The following is a 22,410-nucleotide window of genomic DNA, read 5'->3' as shown; positions in this document are numbered from 1 at the left end:
TGAGGCTCACTCTCATAGGCCAGAATCTGAATTCAAACCTGAGCCATCTGCGAAGCTCAACTCCTACAGACTCATTGGCTGACCTCGGGCCCCCCTTCCTGCCCCCAGCTGCAGGTTCCCCACAAAACTGTCCAACAGAAACAGCAAGTAGGGCTCTTGTTAGGTTGTGGGTGTTCCAGATGGCTGGGAGTGGGTATCCATGGTAGGGTGCCCTCCGTGCCACCCTCCCCTCACAAAGATGACAGAGGCTGTGCAGGTAGGAAACTTCTTTATTATTGGCCTTGATTCATCCATCATGTAGCGTCCAACGTGGATTATGTGTCCAGAGGATCTGCCTGGTACATGCTACCCCTGCCCGGGTGCAGCTGCCCCTCCAGTCCAGATGCCAGGACTTTGTCCATCACACCAGAGAAGCCACTGCACCATGAGTTCATGCTTGGGGCACCAAGGGACACAGCTGTCCTGGGACTGGACCCTCAGTCTCGCCCCTCATCTTGACCAGGGCTTCTGGGGAGGACTTGGCTGGAGCCTAGACAGTCTCTTTTTTGGTTTCATGATCACTTAGAAAACAAAAAAGACAAACATTTCACAGTCTTTAAAAAACAGGAGTCTGAGGAGGGAAGCCGGGGTCCTCTGCCTGGGGGCCCCCACTGGAGGCTTGAACATACGTGTCCCTGGAGGTCTGCAGACCCGGCCCTGTCCAATCACTGGCCCGAGCCGTAGGGCCAGTTGAAGGTACTTCCCGACAGCAGCATGTCTCGGATCAGCGTCTCGATGGGTGTCTTGCCCACCAGGCGCATGAAGAACAGCTGGGAGATGAGGGAGGCGGGGACGGCACGCAGGGCAGGGAGCCGCAGCAGCAGGCGCCCAAAGCGCTGGGGCTGCGATGGGTACTGTGCCCGCACATACTCGGTGAGGGCCACCTGGGCCTTCTCCTGCAGGCTCTCCACATGCGCTGGGTCTGAGAGGCCACAGGCATCTGGGAGACAAGGGAAAGGTCAGAAGAGGAGGTGGTGGGAGGACACAGGACCCCAGGGCTGATGGGGGAGGGGGGGACACCACTCAGGGCTGTTGATACAGAAGGAGGGCACTCAGGAGGTAGGAGATGGGGGCCTAGGGCACAAATGGCAGTGTTGGTCCTCAAGAAATATTAAGGTGGCCTCATCCAAGGACGATGACACAGGGGTGCAGGCAGTGATGTCTCAAGGGTGGAGGGGCCCTGACTAAAGCATTTAGCAGGGAGACAAATTCTAATCAAGCTCAAGGGGAAGAAGAGGCTGGGGAGGGGACTTGGGGAGGAAAGCAAAGCCTAGAGGGGGTATTCAGACACCCCAGAGGGACCTGCGATGTGAGTGAAGATGACAGCCCCATGAATGGGGGCAGAGAAAGTCTCCTGGGGAAATAAGGAGGGGCAAAGCCATATTTATTGGATGAAGGCCACCTCCCGGAGTAGCCTGTGTCTGGTTCCCGCATCCCCGGCCCCAAGGAGACACCTAGTGGGGCCTCCTTCCAGAGTGCAGAGGCAGCTGCGCCACCACTCCCTGGAATAAAGCAGGGCTTTGGCTGCTGGACGGTTACCAAGGACACGTAAGGAAGAGCAAGGCTCCGCTCGGAGTCCCGCCCCTCGGTGGGAGGGGCTCCAAGCCACACCCCCTACCCTCTCCAGCTCAGCAAGGGGTGGCCCCTGGAGGCGGGTCAGGGGGCAGGTTGGGAGCCCTGGGTCAGAGGTCTAGGGGCCCAGGAATCAGGGAGTGGAGAGCCCGGGGGAACCCAGAACCAGGTGTCAGGGCACCCCTGCCTGGCAGCCCTCCATAAGTGGTCAGTAACAAGAAGAGAACCCTGATTTGGCAGATGAGGGTCAGAGGGTTTGGGGAGGCCAGAGATCAGGGAATGAGGGCCAGAACCAGGTGGTGGGACCTCTCCTCCCACGTCCCCCCACCTGTCATTCTGCTGTCAGTGCCCACTGAGCACGATGAGTACCTTGATGAGGGGGTGAAGGATGGGGGATCTCAGGGAGCCTGGGAATCAGAGAGAGAGGCTGTGGGGCCGTGAGTCACGGGTCCGGACAGGGATCGAAGTTCTTAGGGAGACCTGGGATCGGGGGCGGGGCCATCAGGGTGTCACACCGCCCGCATCACCTCCTCCACTGTCCCCCATCAACGCTCAAGGCGCTTTCAGGGACGCAAGTCTGGCTAGCTGTGGATCAGGGAGTGGAGGGCTAAGGGGGCCGGGGCCAGGGTCAGGATCTAGGTCGCACCCCTCCCCCCGACCCCTCCCACGGCCTCAGAGCCCCCCATTCCAGGTCATCTCACCAGGCGTGAAGAGCGCGATGGCCTTGAGGCAGCCGTACTCCGCCGAGTCGACCTGCAGGCGGCCCAGCTTGTCCACCTGCTCCTGGAAGGCGCGCACCTGGTCCATGAAGGCCACGGCGCGCTCGGCGGCCATGGGTGCGGCGTGCAGGCCGGCGGCGGCCAGCAGCGGCGCCGTGTGCAGAGGCAGCGCCGCCTGCGCCGCGTTCAGCACGAAGAGCTCGCTCCAGCTGAGGCGCAGCAGCGCCACCTGGTCAGCCACCGGCAGCTCGGGGAAGAAGGGCGCGTGGCGCGCCCACTCCACGGTGCTGAAGAGCAGCCGCGCAGCCAGCTCGCACACGTTGTCGATGCCCAGCACCGCGCCCGCCGCGCCGCCCCCTGCGCCGAACGCGCCCGCTGCGCCCGCGCCGAAGCGCCCAGCCGCCGCAGGGTAGGGCTCGGCGCGCAGCAGCTGCGCGATCAGCTCCGACACCGGCTGCCCCGGGAAGAGGTCTCCGCCGGCCGCCGCCAGCGCAGAGCCCGGGGGGCTGCCCGAGGAGGCTGCCACGGCGCCAGGCAGCGAGTGCGGAATGCGGCCGCGCTGCACCGCTGCGAGGGGGAGATGGAGATGGGGGGTGGGGGGCGGGGAGGAGGGGAGATAGCCAGCCCCGCAGGAAATGGGGGAGGGACAGGAGAGGGAGGAGGGGAGAAGGGACGGGTGGAATCAGGAGGTGGGAGAGAGGGAGTGACGAAAATGGGATAGGAAGGGGATTGAGGAACACGGGAAACCGGAGAGGGGTGAGTGGGGTGTGAGGAAAAGGGAGTGGGGAGGGGAGGAAGGAGAGGGAAGGTGGGTACCCGGAGAGAGTGGGCGGGGGCCAAGCAGGGAGGAATAAAGGGAGGAGATAAAGTTATCAAAGGGTCACTCAGCCCCCTCCCCTCCAAGCTCCCCAGCTCAGCCCTTCCCTGGACCCCCAATCCCACCTCATGGGCACAAAGCTTGTTGGGATGACAGAGGCAAGGTCTTGCATGCCCCACCCTGCTCTGCCCTGTGCCCTCAGCCTGAGTCCATGTCCAGCCACCATCCAACTCCTACTTCCTTCAGAGAAGGGCCCTGACCCTGGGAGGGGGGGGAACCTTCCCAGGCAGGAATAGGACCACTGGGTGAGGGCTAATTTAATTCGCACCTGGCCCCCTCCTACTGGACTGTGTGAGCTCTCCTCCACAGCCAGGGAGACTAAACCTGTCAATCATGTCCTCATCTGTCAATCATAGGGGTCCAAGAGCTGAGAATGGGTCCAGGGAGCGATCACCGTCCTTCCTAGGACTTGGGGCACAATGGCCAGCCTACCCCTAAAACAAGTGATCAGTATGGGCTGAGCACTGATCTCTCCTATGGAGGTGGAGAGATCCCTACCTCCCAGCCCCACCCTCCAGGTCATGGCCCCCTAGAGCAGGTCTCATCTCTCTGGGTCGCTGCAGTGACCTCAGTGCTAAGAGTGGAGTCCTGGCCAGTAGCAAGTGCTCAGTAAGCATTTGATTCCATCAGCAGCCTTGCCTATGAGGGGGGAGGACCAATTGCTGGCCTTAGCCAGTGCCCCCAGTGATGGGGTTGGTGAGAAGAGGGAAGCTGAGGTGCAAAGAGGGGAGAGGTGGCTGCATGCCAGCCTGGCCTGTGCCACAGTGGGAGGGGCGGAGGGGCTGACTGGGCTGGGTGCCAGGCAGAGACTAATTAATGAGTTTTAATGAGGTGGAATGCCCTGTCTCACCACCTCCATGAACTTCTGGTCAACCCACCATGAAGCAGATGGGGAGGGGGATGCAAGTGGGAGCCAGGGCCTAGCAGAGCTGATCAGGGAAACAGGGGCTTGGATTCAAGCCTTGCTCCATGTGATTTCGAAGTCTCAGAATCATCTGTCAAATGGGTGTAGCCAGATGAGGCCCGAGAGTGAATCCCAGTCAATCCCGGGCCCACCTGGTTCTAAACCCCACCCCCACCATTATTCCATCATCCAGCCACGTTTCCACCTTAGGGCCTTTTGCACCTGCTGTTCCGGCTTCCTAAGAACCCCTCCCCCAGCTCTTCCTCCTCATGTCAGCCAGGACTGTGGGTTCAAATCCCAACCACAGTTCTACTGCTCTCTGTGCTGTCTTCCCCTTTATAAAAAATGCAGTTGATAATAAAAATGGTGATGATGATGAGACCAATCACTGAATTTACATGAGAATGTATCTAACTTGCTTAGAATAGCATTTGGCACTCAGTAAGAGCTAAATGGATAGTAACTCGAGCCAAGAAACATTTATTAAGCACCTTATGTGTTTCGGGGCTGGTCTAGGCACTGGGGATATGTCAAAAACCAAGACAGACAAAAGTCTCTGACCTTGAGGAGCAGAACATCCTGATACAGGAGCAAGTAAATTATAAAGCAAGATAGATGGCCCGAAATAAAGAGGGGGTGGCGAAGGGTCATCAGGGCTTCTCTGAGGAGGTGTTGTTTAAGCAAATCTTAAAGGAGGCAAGAGAGGAAGCCATGCAGGTGTCTGGGGCAAGCGTTCCAGGCAGAGGGAACAACCTGTGCAAAGGCCCTGAGATAGGGCTGTGCTTGGGGCATGACCTGAGATTATTATTTCCACCCCAAGACTTTGGAGATCTGAAGCCCTGATATGATGTATATCAGGAGTTTAGGTCAGATCAACAAGTGGAGGTAAAATCCAGGTTGGCCAGGGGGCGGAGAGACAGTCACCCCCAAACTTAAAATGACCAAAGGGAGTAGTGAGACGGTCTTAAGAGAAAGACTCGGAGCAGCTGTTCCCAGCTTCTTCCACAGAGGCCCAGCAGAGAAGAAACCATCTTTAGAGCAGGAGAGACTCAGGTTAGATGCAGGGAAGAACTGCTGGCCTGGCTCATGAGAGTCCAGGCAGAAACATGAAGCCCAGCACAGGGGCCATCACTGAAATGGGCCAGATTCTGCTCCCAAGCCCAGACATCCACGTAGAAGTCTCTGGGTTCCACTTGAATTCTAAGAGTGCTTGGTGGAGTTCTAGACCCAGCTGCCCCGCATGTATCCACCCAAGTCCCCAGGGCAAGAACAAGAGGCTGGGCCTCCCTCTGGCTCCCAGTGCCCCGGGTCAGGCGGAAAGGTAAGCTGCCCTTTGCCTTAGTCAGGTGAGTTCCTGCCTTGGGCAAACACAAGGCAGGGGGTGGAGGGTGGAGGGTGGAGGAAAAGCAAATCAAATTAAATAAATACATCCTTGTTCAGAAAGCGGTAGCCTGGCTAGAGGGCAGGGGGGTCACCGGGGTATCAGGGCCAGGGAACCTGCCTCTGAGGCCAGGGGCACCTGGGGAGGAACTGGGGAGGGTGGGGGGAGAACAATTCTAAAATGGGCCAGAGTCAGGGAGTCCCTTGCATCCCAGTTCTGCAGCAGCCACCAGACAGCCACGGATAATTGGATTCCTCCAGCCCAGGGCTAAACCCAGGCCCACGGGATCTCAGGATCATTGGTGGTAACGAGGTTAGCAGGCACCAGACCCCGCCTCCATAGCTCCCAGACCCCAAAAGAAGGAGCAAAGGGCAGGCCGTTTGTTCATCCCCGGCCCGCACCACCCCAGCAGGTACTCACCCTCCTTCCTCATGCCCACCCGGAAACACTTCTTGAGACGGCAATACTGGCACTGGTTCCGGTGATGCTGGTCAATCTGGCAGTCACGGTTGGACCTGTGGGCATGCAGAGGTCACCATGGGGGTTACCGTGACACCCACATCCTGCCCCTGGTGCCACCTTGTGAGACGCCTTTGAAGGCTGTCCCTGAGAACCACCAGCACCCCCCCCCAACCTCGGCTGGGCAAGTGGCCCCAAAGTGGCACAGAGGCTAGGCCTGCAAAGAGGAAAGGACAGTTCGGGTGAGTGCCACAGATGAAGAGCAGTCTGTGGCAAAGTAGATTAGCACACCAGGGTGGATATGTTGGAACTGGGTTTTGAAGGATGAACAGAAGTTCCCCAGGGAAACAGAGGCAGTTCCAGGCAGAGTGGGCAGGGAGGGCAAAAGGCTGGAAATGCCAAAATATGAAGGCCTAAACAGTTTCACTGTACTTGGTCACTGTCAGGCCAAGGGTCAGGGTCTTTGTCCCAAGGGCAATGTGAGAGCAGAGAAGGAACATGATCAGGGAGCAAGGCTTTGTGAGTTGACTAAGAGACTAGGAGCCAGGTCAGTCCTCTGCGGGGTCACAGGACTGTGGAGCCCCAGCACTACTACCCTACACAAGGCCGCCACGAACGAACGATGAACAAACGAACGAATGAATGAATGAACAAATGAACTCCTGTACCCCTTTAAGATCCCAAACCCCTTCTCTGGAAAGAATGTCCAATTCCTAACTGAGTCCAAGAAGCTTCCTCTGGGTGGCCCTCGGGGATTGTTGTTGCCTCTTCCAGAGATGGGACAGGTGGCCCCGCCCTGTGAGGTAATGAGTTCCCAACCAAGGTCAGTCCCTAGCAGGAAGGTTCAGGCCTTTGTTCTTCAAATGTCCCCAGCACCTTTTCCCCCTGGTCCCTGCCCCTGTGCTCCCTCCCTATCTCTCTCCACCCTGGGCTCAGGGCCTTTTGAGGCCCAGGCCTGGGGCAGACACCCTGGAGTCCCAGCTGGGCACCAAGAGGGTACCTAGAGACAGTCACAAAGTAAAACAAACACTTAATGAAGTTAAAAATCAGACACATCTCAGCTGCAGACACCCAGCCCTGATCCTTGGGCTGTGACTTCTCCACTGAGCCTTGGTTTCCTCATCTGGAAATGGGAGGCCAGAGGCCAATTCTATATGGGGTGCACTCATTCTGGAGAAATTGGGGGTGTGCGGGGAGGGCGTCAAGACCCAGGCCCCAGCTGCGAGTCCCAATGGCAGATTTAGGAGAGCTGAGGCTCTGCAGGGCCTCTGTGTCCTGCAGCGCCAGCCTCTGAGCCCAGGCCTCTGTGTCCCACCAGCCTGAGCCCCCAGGAAGAGGCCCTACTAGGGCAAAGGGAGCTCAGGCAGAACCAGAACAAAGCCCAGCAGGCATGCAGTGGGAGGGTCCTGGGCAGCCGCGTGGAAACAGCCAGGCCTGGAGCAGGCAGGCAGGCAGGAGCCTGGCTCAGGGCCCTCAGACCTCAGGGGAGGCCCTAAGCCTTCTGCCTCAACTTCCCCAGTTGTAGAGTCAGGACAGATCTTCTGTCTCTCCAGATGAAGAAACAATAAGTTCTACCTGTTATCCCACCTAAAGAGCACATGCTTTGCCAAACCCCGCAGTCCAATTCAGTCTCCTCCCTGGGCTCTGGCTTCCAGTCCAATTTGATCATAGCCCTCTCTTGCTCACACACCCTTCATGGCTCCCCACTGTCTTCAGTCCAGCATTTCAGACCCACTCACCTCTAACTTCTCCTATGCCTGGGTGATCTCATCTTACATCACTGTTCCCCAAACCTGCCACTGAGCGTTTGCTGGAGCTACACTCTCTGCAGGAGTGCCCTTTGCTTCTATCTGCTAAACCCCTCATGTTTCAAGGCCACCTCCGGTGGCCTTCCTCTCTGACCCTTAGGCAGAGCCCCTTGTTCCCTCCTGGGACCCCAGACCATCCCTCCCTCTGGCCCAACCCACACCCCACAGGCTGGGGACACCTGTGTCTCCCCCAAACTGGGAGAAGGCTGGGCTTGGAGCTAGGGTCTTTTCTAGGGGGCCAGCATCAAATCACCCAGGCCAGGCCCTGAGGGGACTTTGCTGAATCAATCTGAGGCTCAGAGAGAAGCAGTGACTTCACCAGGTCACACAGCAGAGACCCTCTGAAGAACCTGCCAGCCCCAAACCATGCCCCCTCTCCCCGACCTTGGTGCTCCCTGCTCCCACTGTCAGGGAGCCTCTGGGACCCCAAAACTACCTGAGCCCCTCCTCTGCCCTCCCTAAAGACCTGGCCAGAGAGCAGGCAGTTATTCCAGCAGAAAAAATGAGGCCAAAGTCTGGTGGCCCAGTTAGCACTGGAGGAGAGAGTAAACCAGCTCCCCCACACACACAGCCACCCCAGACAGGCTGGACCTGGGGCCAAATTCCTGCTTCAGGTGCCCGGGGCTCCGCCCAGTGGCCTTGCCAACAAGCCCTCCACCAGCAGCTCTCTCTGGGGACACCCTGACCCATACTCAGCTGCCCCTCTCTTCCCAACCCCACAGTTTCCCTTGCTAAGCCCCAACTGGAGCGGGGTCTCTCCCTGGGTGACCCACGGCAGGCACCAAGAGTGTTCTGGGCCTCGGTTTTGCTCATCTGGAAAATGGGACTCTCCAAACCGGCTCTACAGAGCCCAAGCATGTGCCTGGAGGATGCAGAGTAGGGGCTTGTCAATGGAGCAAAAGGAGGCTCACCAAAGAGTGGTGGGAAAGGGAGTCCTGGCCTGGACACTCAATGCCAGCGGCTTCTCCCCCCAGACCTAATGCCTCAGAACTAAGGAGAGAAGCTAGCACGGCCACACCCTGTCAGTGGGGACTCCAACCTAGGACAGCCCAGGGCTTCATCTTGGAAACATTCACACCCACCCTGTCTCAGAGCGGACCAAAGTTTCAGGGATTTTCCAGGAGCCCAGCTCTGCACAAACTCCTGGCTGGTGGGGTGGGGGCGGGGAGGGGCGAGCAGCCAAGATGCGGTCAAATCCCGCCACCCACCAGGACCTCGAGCAGGAGTTTCCGGTGACCCAAAGCCCAGGGTGAGCCAGGGGTGGGGTGAGGGGGGGGCGGGGTTCCCCCGGTGAGCAGGCCCAACCCCACAGCAGGGGCCCCCACGCGAAGAAGGCTTTCCTGTGCCACCCCAGTTTCGCTCCCGCCGCAGCCTCGGTGGTCAGGGCGACTTTGGAAGTGATATTTGACCCCAAGGGCGCGCCGTATCGATCCGCGCGGCCGCAGACAATGGCCCCTGGACACTGTGAGCCCCACAGTCCAAGTTCCACGTTTGATTCCCGCGGGGTACCCCACGCGCCGAGATTCCCAAGAGAAGGGATGCCCTGGGGTCAGGGACCCACCCCTGACAGCACCCCAACCCCTCCAAGCGCGGAGCTGACCCCTGTCCGGAGAAAACGAAGGGAGGAAGGGAGAGCAAGTAACTAGGGCGGATGCCGCAAGGGACCACCTGAAGGGGGGACCTGCATCGATACAGCGCCGACAGTATACACAATCCCACGAATGTAATGGAGAGGGGGGAAAGGATCTGTGCCCCTATCTCAGAAGGGAAGTGGAGACCCAGGGAAGGTCAGCGCCAGGCCCAAGGTGACCGAGCAGGTCAGAGGCCCGGCCCACAGCGGGGCCGGGTGCCCGGCGGCGGTGCGCTGATAGGGGGCTCACCGGCAGGTGTAGCTTAGGTTGCGGCGGATGCTCCGCTTGAAGAAGCTCTTGCAGCCCTCGCAGGTGAAGACGCCGTAGTGCTTGCCACTCGACTTGTCCCCGCACACCACGCAGTCCACCTGCAGTCCCGGCCGCTCCTCGTCGCCTGGCTCAGCGTCGCTGGCGGCGCCGGGGGGTGAGGCCGAGTCTTCCTCCGCCGCGCGCGGGTAGCCGCCCGCCTTATCCACGCCGTTCGTGTCGCCGCCGCCTCCGCCGGGGCCGCCCCAGCCGCCGGTCACCATGGCCATAGCCCCAGGGCAGCGGGGCCGGGGCGCCCCCTCCGCGCTCTTCCCTCGGGGCACCCCTCTCGACCCGGGGGACCCTACCCGGCGCGCATCCGGCCCCGGCGCGCGGGGGGCACCCGGCTGCACCCCCCAAAAAAGTTTTGCAGCAACTTCCTGCGGCCGGTCCGCGCGCCCGGGAGGAACTGGTCGGGCCGGTTCCAGGCCAACTTTCCCACGCGAGCGCGGGGCCAGGCCCGGAGCCAGGGGGGCGCGCTAGAGGTGCTGGCCGGGGGCCCCGGGGACTCGCGCCCCGCCGCCCTGGGGCCCCGGCGGGGGAGCTCGGGCCATGGCCCGGCCCAGGCTGCGCAGGGGGCGCCCTCTGGCCTGGCCGCCGCTCGGCCGAGGGCTACGGCCAACTTAGCGGGCTGCCATCCGAGTGCGGGAGGCCGGGGGGAAAGTTTGGCCGCAAGTTGCTCGGCCGCCTGCGGCGGGGGGGAGGGGCGGCGAGCGCGCGCCGGGGCCGGTCACCGCGCCCCCTGAGTCCCCCAGGCCCCCCGGTGGCCGCTCGGGGCCTGCAGGGCCGCGGGCAGGCGCTTCCCGAGCTGCCGCCCCCGCTGCGGCCGCGCCCGCCCGGCCTGGGCCTGTGCCTGGGCCCGAGCCTCGCTCTCGCCGCCGCCGACCCCGCGCGCCGGCCTCGCGCTGCGGCCGGTTTGACACACAACGTTCCATTCGCGGGGCGGGCGGGGGGTGGGGGCGGGGGCAGGGGCGCGCGCCGCGGGCTGGGGGCGGGCGCTCGTTGCCCCGGCGACGGCCGCCCTTATAAGGACATGGGTGGCCGTGCGCTGCGCCCGGCGCCCAGGCCGGCGGGAGGGGCGAGGGCGGAGCGCGGGGCCGCACGGCCAGACCCTCCTCCCTCCCCTCCCTCTCCCACTCCACTCCCACCCCCGCCCTCGCCCAGCTCCAGCCTTAACCCCCGCCGGGCCGCGGCGGGAGCCTGGGCCAGTGCTGCCCTCTGCCCTTCCGCAGCCTCGCCAAGATGTCTCTCTAAGGCCCTCCCCTCCACCTCCGGCCTTGGAAGTTGTGTAGCTCAGCCGCCCTCGAGGCGCCCCTCTGCACCACCCCCCTGCATTCCCGGCAGAAGCAATAATGGGGGGCCGGTTGCACCCGGGGGGCACGCCCCTGCGCAATACACACACACACACACACACACACACACCCTGGGGCATTTCTTTGCACAGTTGCATGATGGATTGTGTTTGCTTCCTCTTCCAGAAAGTCTCCGCGTCCGACCCCCACCCCACCCTTTCTCTGCTTGGGCTAACACCTGGTGCTTGGAATCTCCGGGGGGAAGGGATGTTGTGGTCTGCGGCCGGCGGAGGCGCGAGGTCGGGGGTGGGGGGGTGGGGGTGGCCTTCGCCATAATTTCAGGCCTCTGGGGGCAGGGCGCCCACCCGCCCAGCGAGGCTGGAGGCGACAGGAATTCCCACCACCCCTGCGGGGCCTGCCCCTTTCCCCTTTAATTTCCTTTTCTTTCTATGCTTCACAGAAAGGGCTTGGCCGGGGGCCGGCTGGACTACAGATGTCTCTTCCAGGTTCCCCAGAGCCTCCCAGTTGCCGTTCCACACACACACACACACACACACACACACACACACACACACACCCCAAGACCCCGGGCTGGGGCAGCCAGCATATATTGCATATATTAAGCACTCTTTGTATGCCACCCCAGCTGCCCTGGGCAAAGAAGCCTGGGCCTCTGTTTCTGGGCCTGTTAACATTTAACCGGCTGGAAAAGCCCTTCCTGCAGTGACCTTTCACCTTGGAGTCCTGCAGGTCCAGCACCTGGCCTTATCTGCTGCCCTGCCCTGGGCTGAGCTGGACACCAGGACACGTGGCAGGGCCTCTGAGGCTGTGGGCAGGAGAGCAGTGCCCTCTGTCCCAACCAGCTCCTACACCCTTGTCTCTCAGGAAGCGTCCTTGGGAAAAGCCATTCCCCTCTCCAGATGACATCTGAGGGGGCACCCTTCGTGACTAGGGCAGGAGATGCTTGGAGATCATGCAGCACTTAAGATGATACCAAGGTTCTGGAGAAGCCAGGCAATAGATGCCCAGCCCTGGGCCTCTGGGCCTTCTGGGGAGGGTCTGGCTGGGTGTGAGGTGGGGGAGGTTTTAACAAGTACAGAAAGCAAGAAGGACTGGGGTTAGACACGAGCAAGGACTTTCCATGGGTCTGACTAGAGTGGAGTTCTCTGCCCTGTAAGCCGCTCTAGGGGAGGGGGGCCTGGATGGTTAGAGAGGACCCTTTGGTTCTGGGGGTGCCGGGGAACGTGGTGCTGGCTGGGTTTTGAGGTGAGGACGGGAGTCCTAAGTCCCTGGTCTGGACTTTCTAGGATCCTTGATGGGGTCGGGGGAGACATGGAGGTGGGTGTCTCAGAGAAGAGATGAGAGAGGGAGACTTGGGGAGAGAAAGCTCAAGGAAAGGAGTCAGAGAGGGTCTGGAGAAGGGAGGAGGCAAGGAACTGGGGTTTGAGGGCCACAAGTCTGGAGGAAGGGGGCTCCTAAATGGCGGTCTGGGGACCGGTTGGAGACTGCGAGAAGGTCTGCAGCAGATCCCAGAACCTCGGATTGGTCCAACCCTTCGGCGGCCGCCCCGCCCCGTGCCAGTAGCTCCATCGCCCCCACACCCTGGGCCCTCCGGGGGAGGGTCGAAGTCCTGCCCCGCCCCCCTGACCCCTGCCCGCGGCCCCGCGGTGACATTTGACCTTGCAGCGGCCGCGGACCGGGGACAAAGAGGCCTGGGCCCATCTGCCGCGGGGGCACCCGTGGGAACCTCAAGACCCGGCTCCCGGCGGCCTGGGAACCTGCCCCCGCCCCCCAATGGCGACCTCAGCTCCTGCCTCCACCTCCAGCGCGAACTCCTTCCCCACCCTCCAACAGGTGACCTTGTCTCCTCTCGGGCCCCCCCCTCCACAGGCAACCTGGTGGGACTCGGGGGCTAAGGTCACTTAGACTCTTAGGGAGGGAGAGGGACAAGAGGGGGGTAAAGTCGGCTCCTCTGTTCGGCCACTGGCGACCTTGCCTGCCTGAGTTTGCCTGCTTTCTGCAAAGCCCGCCTCGGTCTAGAGAGAGTGCGCGGGGTTCGAAGTTCACCATCCCCAGCGCTTGCCCGAGGAGTCTGTGGATCCGGAGTACCAGGTTGAGTCCCGGCGGCTTACTAGCGCCGACCTCAGGCCAGCCTTGCCCTCCCAGGGAGAGCCGGTAACGCCGCGCACACACCTGCACAGGTGCTGCCTGGAGCCCCGCGCCCCGCCCCCACCATCACCGGGCTGAGAATGAAAATCTTTCTAATCCCCGTCTTGAGTTTCAGCTACCGCCCAGGACGGGACAGCTGGCCACTAATCCGGAGCGCCAGGGTCGAGCCCAACCCCCCTTTCCCAACCCTGCCAGACCCGGGTGGAAGGGCAAGGGGTGTGGCCTACGCAAATAACATGCTAATCAGTTGCCTGCTATTAATCTGACACTAACACCTCCCACAGCTCCCATCTCTGGCAGGTGAAAGACTCAACTTCTCAGCCTGGCCAAGGCCAAGGTCCATCCAGGCCCTGGAGGGCAGTGTGCCTCTTTGCCCACCATTAGCACCTCTCTGAGTTCCTCATCAACAGCTGTACAAACCCCCTGAATGACTTCTTGCAGCTTTTCTTCCCTTTGCTTTGCTCACCACCCAGAGGCCCTTTACCTTAGCTCCACATTCTTTGAATGCAAATTCCAAAGCCACCTCTCATTCCTCCTCCCTCCACTTTCACTCAGGGAGCAATGCTCTTCCAGCTAATGTTCCACACCCTGAACTGTTCAGGCTTCAGTCTTCCTGCTGGGTTATGGGTATCTTCCTCTCGGGAACATCTGCCAGGCCAAACCCAGCATTTCCCTGGGAAGGAGGTGCTCAGGGGAAGGTGTGCCCTGCCCCAGTGGACTCCTCCCTGGGCTTCTGGAGACAGATAAGGGTTGGAATTTCATCTCTGGCTATGTAACCTCACTGAACCCTGAATCCCCCCAGCCAGCCCTGGGGATCCTGTCCCCACAGCCCAAGCTGCTTCTGGCATGACCCTGCTGACATGTCTCTTCACATGCCACATGGTGTCAGGCCAAAGATACCAAGTTTATCTCAAATGCCTGGCCACTATCAAGCCCCAGACACCCAGGTATCAGCCCCCATCACACCAAACACGCCTCAACATGCAAAGTCATGCCACATGACATAACATCACTCCAGAACAGTTTATGACATGACCTGCCATAACTATCTGGCACGTCCAGACACAACCAGAGCAAGGCTTATAGAAAGGTCCCCCCTGGCCGGGGAGGCAGGCAGGGCGGTCTGGGCCTCCCCAGGGCCCTGGCGGTGGCTTCCAGCACTGCCAGCTCCTCTGCCTGTCGGGCTTCCATTAGTGCCACCTGCTGCTCCAGCTTCCGCCGTTGCTCTTCCTGCTTCCGGTGGGCACCACGGAAGGCCATGACCAGGGCACTGGAGGGAGTAGGAGGATGAGCCAGGAAACAGCCCCCCATTCCACCCAAGACAGGGGCTATGTACTCCCAGCCCCAGACAGGAGCTCTTTGAGATTGGGTCTTCCTGGGGTCCCAGAATCACTCAGCAGGGGCTGACACACATCAGGCACCAGAGGAGGTGTGGAATGGATTGAAGCTGCCACCCACCTTACAGGGGGGAAGCTGAGGCCCAGGGAGAGCCAGGGATGCTTCTGAGGTCACATAGGGGGACCCACCTGTGAGCTTTGCATAAATCACTGTTCAGCTCAGTACTCTGAGCACGTCTGGCTCGCCCCTTCTGAGCCACCTCTTCCAGCTCTTCCCGCAAGGACTGCAGCTGCTCCCGCAGGCCCAGAGCCCTGGTACAGGGGTGGAGAGAGAGGGGCTCACAGCCATAGCCAATCTTGTTTTCCTTCCCTCCTCCCACCCACCTGCCCAAGATGTTTCCATGTGAACACAACTGTATGCAGGTGTAGACCCAGCCCTGCACGGTATGCAACACCCCCACGGGCTCTCACATATTTCCCCTACCCAGGCCACATATCCCCCAGCACAGGACCCAGGCACACACCGGGTGAGTGATGCTGACAGTTCCTGGGCTAGCTCTTCTGGGTTGTGCACTTTGCTCACTTGGCCTCCATCAACAGCCCTGCTGCCACCAGGGACAGCCGGAGGGCCCTGTGGGAGGCAGCAGGGAGGGTAGTGACACTGGCCTAGGCTGAGTGTGTGCTCAGCCCAAGTTGGACATCGAAGTTGCCCAGATTGTGGTGGCTACAGCCCCTGCTCTCACAGAGCCCCCACTCTGGTGAGATACCCCAATAAGGGTACAGTACCCAGTAAGGGTACCCCAATAAGGTACAGGGAAATAAATAATATCTCATTTTCAGGCAGTCCACGAGGACTTCCTGGAGGAGGTGATGTCTGAGCTCAGACCTGTAGGAGGTTGAGGACTTAATTAGAAAAAGAGGGAAGTGACTGGTGTTCCTGGCAGGGGCACAGCACTTACAAAGCCTTGGAGGTAGGAGAGATGATTCAAAGGAGGGTTCCAGAAGCTGCTAAGGCTTTAAGCAGAGGACAGACATGATTAGGCAGTAAGGGGCAAAAAGGAAAGCCTCAGGGAGGAAGCTGGAGGGGGAAAATGAATCAGCCTGAGGGGTGGGAAGGAGGAGGCACAGGTGTGACTGGAAGACACTAAATCCCTTGGGGCTTATTGGGCTAAATACCCTCAAAGAAAGAAACCTGCAGCTTAAACATTCAACTCCTTTTTTTGTGTGTAGAAATGGAAACTGAGGCTCAAAGGGGGCTATGATTAACCAGGACCACATAGCCAGTAATATACTGCTATCCCTACCAGGTCCAGGCAGGGCCACTCACCTGGGACCACTCCTCTTCATCTCCACTGCTCCCGCCTCCACTGCTGTCTCCACCACTGCTGTTAGCCCCACCAGTCCAGAGCTTTGCGCGCTCCCAGCGCAGCTGCTCCAGCAGGAGCACGTTGGCTGGGCCCTGGGCTCGGAGGGCAGCCTCCCGCAGCTCCAGAGCCCGCTTCTCCCGCCGCACCAGCTGTAGCCGAAGCATCAGATCTGCTAGGGTCTCCTAAGAGACCAAGGAGAGGGTAGAGGGGTTACACCTCTAGGGTCAATGGTTGGGAAAACTGAGGCTCCAGGAGGCGCCCACTGAGAGCAGGTCAGGCAAGAACCCCAACCCTCTCCATGATCTTGCAAGATGGGAAGTATCCATAAAAACTACAGCTGTAGAAATGGCAGTTCAGAGAGAGCAAGTATATTAGACAAGGTCAAGTAGCAGTTCAGTGGAAGTGTCTGAGTTTCTCCAAATTCAGAACCTCAGCTTTCATGCCAGGTTATAAACCCCAGATTATGTCCCCTGCCCCTATCTCTTTTGCATAGGAGGGGCATTTTGGAAAGCCAGATTGGGAGTCTTGTGAGAAACTGAATTCCAGAGGACAAATTCCTAATCATCCCTCAAAACCCCAGCTCCAACTCTCCTCCCTCCAGGAAGCTTGTGTCCAGCCCAGCAAAACTCTCCCTTGCTACTTGGTCCCTGAATCACATCTCTCTCAGACTCAGCAAAGGGTTTGGTCCCACCAGGAAAGAGTGACACAGTGGCCACAGCCCGTGGGTACCCGTGTGGCCACCAGGTCCTCCTGGATCTGCATCTTCTCCAGCCGGGGCAGGGCTGGGCCAGGCTGGGTCCCCAGAATGGCCTGCACCATGGCTTCTGCACGGGGCACAGCGAACATGGGTGCCAAGGTGGGACCAGGCTCTGGGGGAATCTTCACCAGAGCACGGCGTTCCTGAAGACGCTGGACGTAGCCCTGGAGCTGGATAGCCACCTCCTGTGGTGTGGGCCTATCCACACTGCTGCCCTCGGGGCTACAGGAAACAGAAGAGGGGCCTGTGTCAACACTGCTGGGCATGGTTGTGCTAACCTCGTGCCAACCCTGGTGGGCTTCATCAGCTTCCATCTTACTGACCATGATGGGTCCTTCCTATGCCATCTATGCTGAGCATGGTCAAACCAACATGGTGGGTACCATAATGTAAACCCCAATGGGCAACATCAGCCATCAATGACGAATGATGGATGAACACCATCATGCCGATGGGCACAGTCACGCATGTTATCATGGTGGATGCCATCACACCAACCCAATGGGGACCATCACTCAACTTGCCAACCCTGTCAGGCAGCATCATGCCAACACCAGTGGGTACCAACATCAAGCCAACCCCATTAAGCTCCATCATGCCATTTCTAATCAGTTGGCACCATCATCCATCTTCATGCCAACTCTGGTGGGTCCTATACCAACCCCAATGGCTGTCACCACTGTGCCAACTTTGTTGTGTAGCAACCAGCCAACTCCAGCAGGCCTCATGCCAACCATAGGAGCCATGCCAACCCAAACATGTGGCCACTTCTGGGAGCCCCATTTTCTCCAATCAGAGCCCCACTCATTGGCCCACCCAGTCCCCAGTGTTCCCAGGGGTACCTTGGACGTGGATCCTGCAGTATCCCTCCATCCATGGCAGCCTGCTCTTGCACCAGAAGCCTCTGAGCTTCCTTCTCAGCCGCCTCCAAGTCATCCATGAAGGCTTCTCCTGCTCCTGAGTCTGCCTTCCGAAGAGTGAGCAAGGCCCCACATGCCTCCTCACAGTGTTCACTGTGGGACACCAGTTCTGAGCGCTCCAGGACACCCATCTTGCTGTGTAGGTGACATCCTCACTTGCTCCTGGACCCCTCACTACTCCTCCCACCCCCACCCCTGGGAGTTTGTAAACTCCTTCAGCACTCTTGGACTAAAATTGCCTTAAGTTAATTTCCGTGGTGAGGGAAAGTACTTTCCTGCGAGGGCTCTGTCTCTCTCTGGGGATTGGGGCTATCCTCTGAGGACACCCATTTCCCTCCCAGTCAGTGATATCATGGGCAGGGTGCACTGACCTATACTGCAAGGCTAGACGCAATGCAGTGGCCTCAGCCTCCCGCTGGCCTAGCTGCATGCTGAGGCTCTCACACCGGCCCTTGTAGTCCTGGAGCACAGCTGACAGCAGACGGTTGAAGCATTTGAGCTTCTCAATGTTCCTGCCTCCAGAGGTGGGGAAAAGGCAAAGTGAGAGGCCTTGAAGGGCAGTTAGAACCCAGTTGATTTCCACCCTTCCCCACCCCACCCCAAATCCAGCTCCAGACTCCTGGATTTATAACCCAGCAGGGAGGCACCAGTGCCCTTATGAGCTCAGCATTTGTGGCTCTTACCCCTGGAGATGCTCCATCTGGGCTTCCATGATGTGCATCTCAGGGGCAAGGAGCTGGGTGGGGAGAGGCCCAAGCATCTGGCTGCTGGAATCACTCTGGAGGCGCCGGAGCAGGGGGTGAGCCAGAGAGAAGGGATCCTGCCAGAAGGCGGTGACCTGATTCACCCAGATTGTCATTGAGAGCCCAGCATCACGGGTTTAGGTCTTTTCCAACCCCAGAAGTTATTGGATCACATGACCAGGATTTGAGTCTCATGGCCCTGAATCCTAAGGATCTTAAGATCATGCATGATTTTCAGCTTCCCACACTCACTTGAGTGCCCCAGGTCTCCCCATCAGCCCCAGAGCTGCTGGAACCACTACCCGAGCCGCCTGCTTGGTCACAGGAGAGAGGTGGGAAGGGCTTCAGCCTCAGCAGGGAATCCTGCAGCTCCTGGACCTGTGGGGGATGGGGGATGTCAGGCCTGGGTGCTCAAACCACCCACCATCCTTCCCTAAGACCTGTTCCTGGAGCAGTGGCAAGAGCCCCAGGTGGAAGGTAGGACCCCCAGACACTCATCCTGCCAAACCCCTCCCTGTATGACCTTGCACAAGTCACTCAGCCACTCAAGACTTCTCTTTCCTTAGACATACAGATGGCCGACAGGTACATGAAAAGACGCTCAACATCACTGATCCTTAGGGAAATGCAAATCAAAACCACAATGAGATACCACCTTACATCAGTTAGAATGGCAAGCATCAAAAAGACAAGAGATAACAAGTGTTGGCGAGGATGCGGAGAAAAGGGAACCCTCATGCACCGTTGGTGAGAATGTAAATAGGCGCAGTCGCTATGGAAAAAAACCATGGCATTTCCTCAAAAGAGTAAAAATAGAATGACCACATGATCCAGCAATTCCACTTCTGGGTATTTATCCAAAAGAAACCAAAACACTAACTCGAAAAGACATCTGTACCCTCATGTTCACTGCAGCATTATTTACAAGAGCCAAGACATGGAAGCAACCTAAGTGTCCACTGATGGATGAATGGATAAGAAGATGTAGTATATACATTTATACAGTGAAATATTATTCATCCGTAAAAAAAGAAACCTTGCCATTTGTGACAACATAGAAGGACCTTGAAGGCACTATGCTAAGTGAAATAAATCAGCCAGATGAAGACAAATACTGTATGACCTCACTTGGTGGAGTCTAAAGTAAAACAAGGGAGTTCCCTGGCAGTCCAATGGTTAGGACTCAGTGCTTTTACTGCAGTCACCTGGGGTTCAATCTCTGCTTGGGGAACTGAGATCCCGCAAGCCATGAGGCCCGGCATAAATCAATCAATCAAAATTTTAAAAAATTGAACTCACAGATACAGAGAACAGATTGGTGGTTGCCAGAGGCGGGGGTTAAAGGGTGGGTAAATTTTTTTAAAAAAGACTTCTCTTTCCCAGCTGGTAAATGTGCTCCACTCTTAGGGAAATGAGCCCCACTCCTCGTGCTGGGCTCCCGCAGCCCCAAGTCTCACCTCCTGTGTCCCTCCTACCCTGACATCCCCTGGGCTCTGGCCTTGGACACAGAACTGTCCCTTTAATGGCCCCGTGTGGGTGGCTCATGGGATTTTGAGCTGATCAAGGCCCAAACAGCTCTGGTCTCCCTCCCACCAAACCTGCCCCTCCCGCAGGCTCCCTATGTCTCACTTCCAGTCTCCTAGGCTCCCAACCCAGGGCTCGTCCTCAACCCCTCTCCAGCTTTCACACCCCACCTGCCAGCTCCACGTTCAGCATCACCCAGAATCTGCCCACTTCTCACCACCTCCACAGCTTCCATCCCTTACATGTCTGGACCAGTGCCTCCTCCTGGATCTCCAAGATTCCAGCCTCTCCCTCCACTAGCTGTTCCTCCCACGGTGGCGAGAGGGCGCCTGTGAATGCCTGCATCAGATCTCCACCCTTGCTAGCTCGGAACCCTCTGTGGCTCCCACCTCACTCAGAGCAAAATCTCAAATCCTCCCTGCAGCCCGCAAGGCACTCCAGGATCTGCTCCCACCACCTCCGTACCCTTGTCTCCTCCTGCTCAGTACCACACTGGCCTCCTCACTGTTCGTTGAACACAGTAGTCACACTCCAACCTCAGGGCCTTTGCATATGCTGTTCCCTTTGCCTGGAATGCTCTTCCCCAGCTCCTTTCATGGTTCCTCCCTTGCCCCCCCTGTGGTCTTTATTCAAGTGTCACCGCCTCCTCACTGGGCCTCTCTGATCACCTTAACTAAGGTTGCAAGGGACCTTTGTCTCTTCGGGGTTCAGCAGCCAAGCTTCCACAAAAGCTTTACAAATGAACAAATGATTGAATGTGTCCTACAACAGGCCTGCTGCCTCCCTCCCACCAGGGAGCCCTGGGAGGCAGGCCTGCCCCACTCACCTCTCTCTGCAGCATCTCCTTCTCAGCCTGTAAGGCCTTCAGGGAGTTCTGTGTGCGGATCAGCTCGTCCTCACGGCTGCCCAGGGCCAAACGCAGCCAGGCGTTTCTTTCAGTCAATCGGGCTGCATCCCACTGGCAGCTCCCAGCCTGCTCCTGCTCCAAGCAGGGCTTTGGTCCCCCCTCACTTCTGTCCTTTGCCTGCAACAGCCCAGGACATCTTGGGGGCTGGCGGCGCCAGGCAGCAGCAGCTGCCTCCAGAGAGCTCAGAGCTTGCTGGAGAGTCTGAAACATGTCAGGGGCTCTGGGTCCAGAGGGGACATTCTCCCAGTCCCGTGGGGCTGCCTCTGGGGCCTGGTGGGCTTCCTGGGCAAGCTCATAGGGCCCCTCGGGGGCTGGAGCAGGTGCCCTGCTAGAGTCCCCATCAACTTCTTTGTCAGTCCTGTGAAGAGGTGAGAGATGGAAAGTTCTGGAAATGGGGTCATCTGGGGTAGCTAACACAAAGAGGCTCTGTAACAAGGCTGGGACTGCATCACGCAGGGCCTTGAAAGTCAGACTGAGGGCAATGGGAGCCATGGCATGTGTGTGAGTAGGGGAGGGACATAAACAGATCTATGGGTGGGAAAGATGTGCCAGGCCTGTAGTGGAGGACACAGACCAAGTGGACCTTACCTGCTCTCCAGGCCCTGCCCTTTGGCCTCCACCTCAGGGCCCAGCGGCTCTGGCTTGCAGCTATGCTGAGATGGCACAGGGCCCGGCTCGGAGCTCCCACTGGCTGCCTCAGCCTCTTCTGAACTCTCTGCCACAGGGTCCAGCTCACCCTGCAAATGATCCCCAGAGCTGAGCTCTGAGCCAGGCAGGTCTGGGCCCTGGGGTCTCGCAGAGTTGGGTGTGGCAGGGAGGGGGGACACTTACGGGCAGAGCGTGCCTCCCTCGCCGGCTTCGGGGCCGTGTGGCCCTGGCACTCATTGTTATCCAGAAATCAGTGTCCTCTGAATCCTCCTCCTTCCTCACCCCCTAAAACCACAACCTGATCTCAGCTCAAAGCAAATGATAGCCTCAATTTCCTGTTCTGTGATATAGGCATTGATTTCACTTCTCTGAAAGGATCTTGAGTTATCAATGTTGATTTGGCACATTTGAATGCCTCCCTTGATGATCAGCTCACAACCTCTCAAATTTGCCCTCACCTCTTCTTTCTTTTCTGCCTCCTTTATTTTGCACTACCTCTTTGCTCCCCTCCCTCCCCTATCTGGGCTTGGGACAAGGACTTCAACAGTCCTCTCTCCTCCCCAGGGCTCTCCTGAACCAGAGGTTCCAATCCTGGGGTTTGGTCCCCTCAGCCCGCTCTAATTCCCTGTTCTTCTGGGGGCACCTTGGTCAGAAAACCAAGTCCCTGGACACTCTTGGGGTCACTCTGGCCACTGCCTACTCAGGCCTGGCCTGGCCAAGGCCAGCCTGGGAGGGGCCAGGAAACAGGAAGCCCACTCCCTGGCCATGTGACTTGTTATTGTGCAGTTTCCTCTTCAAGGACAGCGGCTTCCTCCAGCCCCAGCAGGAGGACACATGTCCAGCTCCCACGATGTCAGTCCCTTCTCGCCTCTGCTTCCAAGCCCATGGCTCCTCCATCTCTAACCCTTGGATTTTATTTCTCGGAAGCTAGAATGCTCCCCTGGGCTGATGCTCTCCATCTGGCTCCCCTGTGAACTTCTTTCCTCTGCCTATCCCTTCAGTGTCAGGGTCAGAGTTCTCATTCCACTTCAAGTCACAGACAGACCTGGG

At 58.8% G+C, this 22,410-nt stretch overlaps 2 protein-coding genes across 3 annotated transcripts; both read right to left on the bottom strand.

Annotated features, from left to right (window-relative positions):
• Positions 1-253: 253 nt before the first annotated feature.
• On the bottom strand, positions 254-10,535 carry NR2F6 (nuclear receptor subfamily 2 group F member 6). Of its 2 annotated transcripts, XR_003678018.2 has the most exons (5): positions 9,640-10,535; positions 5,913-6,007; positions 2,313-2,897; positions 1,981-2,091; positions 895-979 (listed from the first exon to the last, which is right to left on the bottom strand). XR_003678018.2 is itself a non-coding variant. In XM_024134396.3 (4 exons), the coding sequence occupies exons 1-4, from the start codon at positions 9,924-9,926 to the stop codon at positions 705-707; spliced, it is 1,242 nt and encodes a 413-aa protein (XP_023990164.1). In that variant the 5' UTR covers positions 9,927-10,519; the 3' UTR covers positions 254-704. The 2 variants fall into 2 exon arrangements, 1 of the variants encoding a protein (XP_023990164.1); XM_024134396.3 differs by lacking the exon at positions 1,981-2,091 and having other exon boundaries at positions 254-979; positions 9,640-10,519.
• Positions 10,536-14,207: 3,672 nt separating this feature from the next.
• On the bottom strand, positions 14,208-21,826 carry USHBP1 (USH1 protein network component harmonin binding protein 1). Its single transcript, XM_007116881.2, has 12 exons — positions 21,544-21,826; positions 21,301-21,449; positions 20,632-21,070; positions 18,534-18,659; positions 18,222-18,358; positions 17,910-18,050; positions 17,461-17,631; positions 16,591-16,840; positions 15,822-16,043; positions 15,019-15,125; positions 14,684-14,806; positions 14,208-14,427 (listed from the first exon to the last, which is right to left on the bottom strand). The coding sequence occupies exons 1-12, from the start codon at positions 21,595-21,597 to the stop codon at positions 14,238-14,240; spliced, it is 2,109 nt and encodes a 702-aa protein (XP_007116943.1). The 5' UTR covers positions 21,598-21,826; the 3' UTR covers positions 14,208-14,237.
• Between the last annotated feature and the right edge of the window lie 584 nt (positions 21,827-22,410).

This window comes from Physeter macrocephalus, unplaced genomic scaffold (genome assembly GCF_002837175.3).
Source record: "Physeter macrocephalus isolate SW-GA unplaced genomic scaffold, ASM283717v5 random_4, whole genome shotgun sequence".
NCBI classification, from domain to species: domain Eukaryota; kingdom Metazoa; phylum Chordata; class Mammalia; order Artiodactyla; family Physeteridae; genus Physeter; species Physeter macrocephalus.
This window is presented reverse-complemented; position numbering and strand designations above follow the sequence as displayed.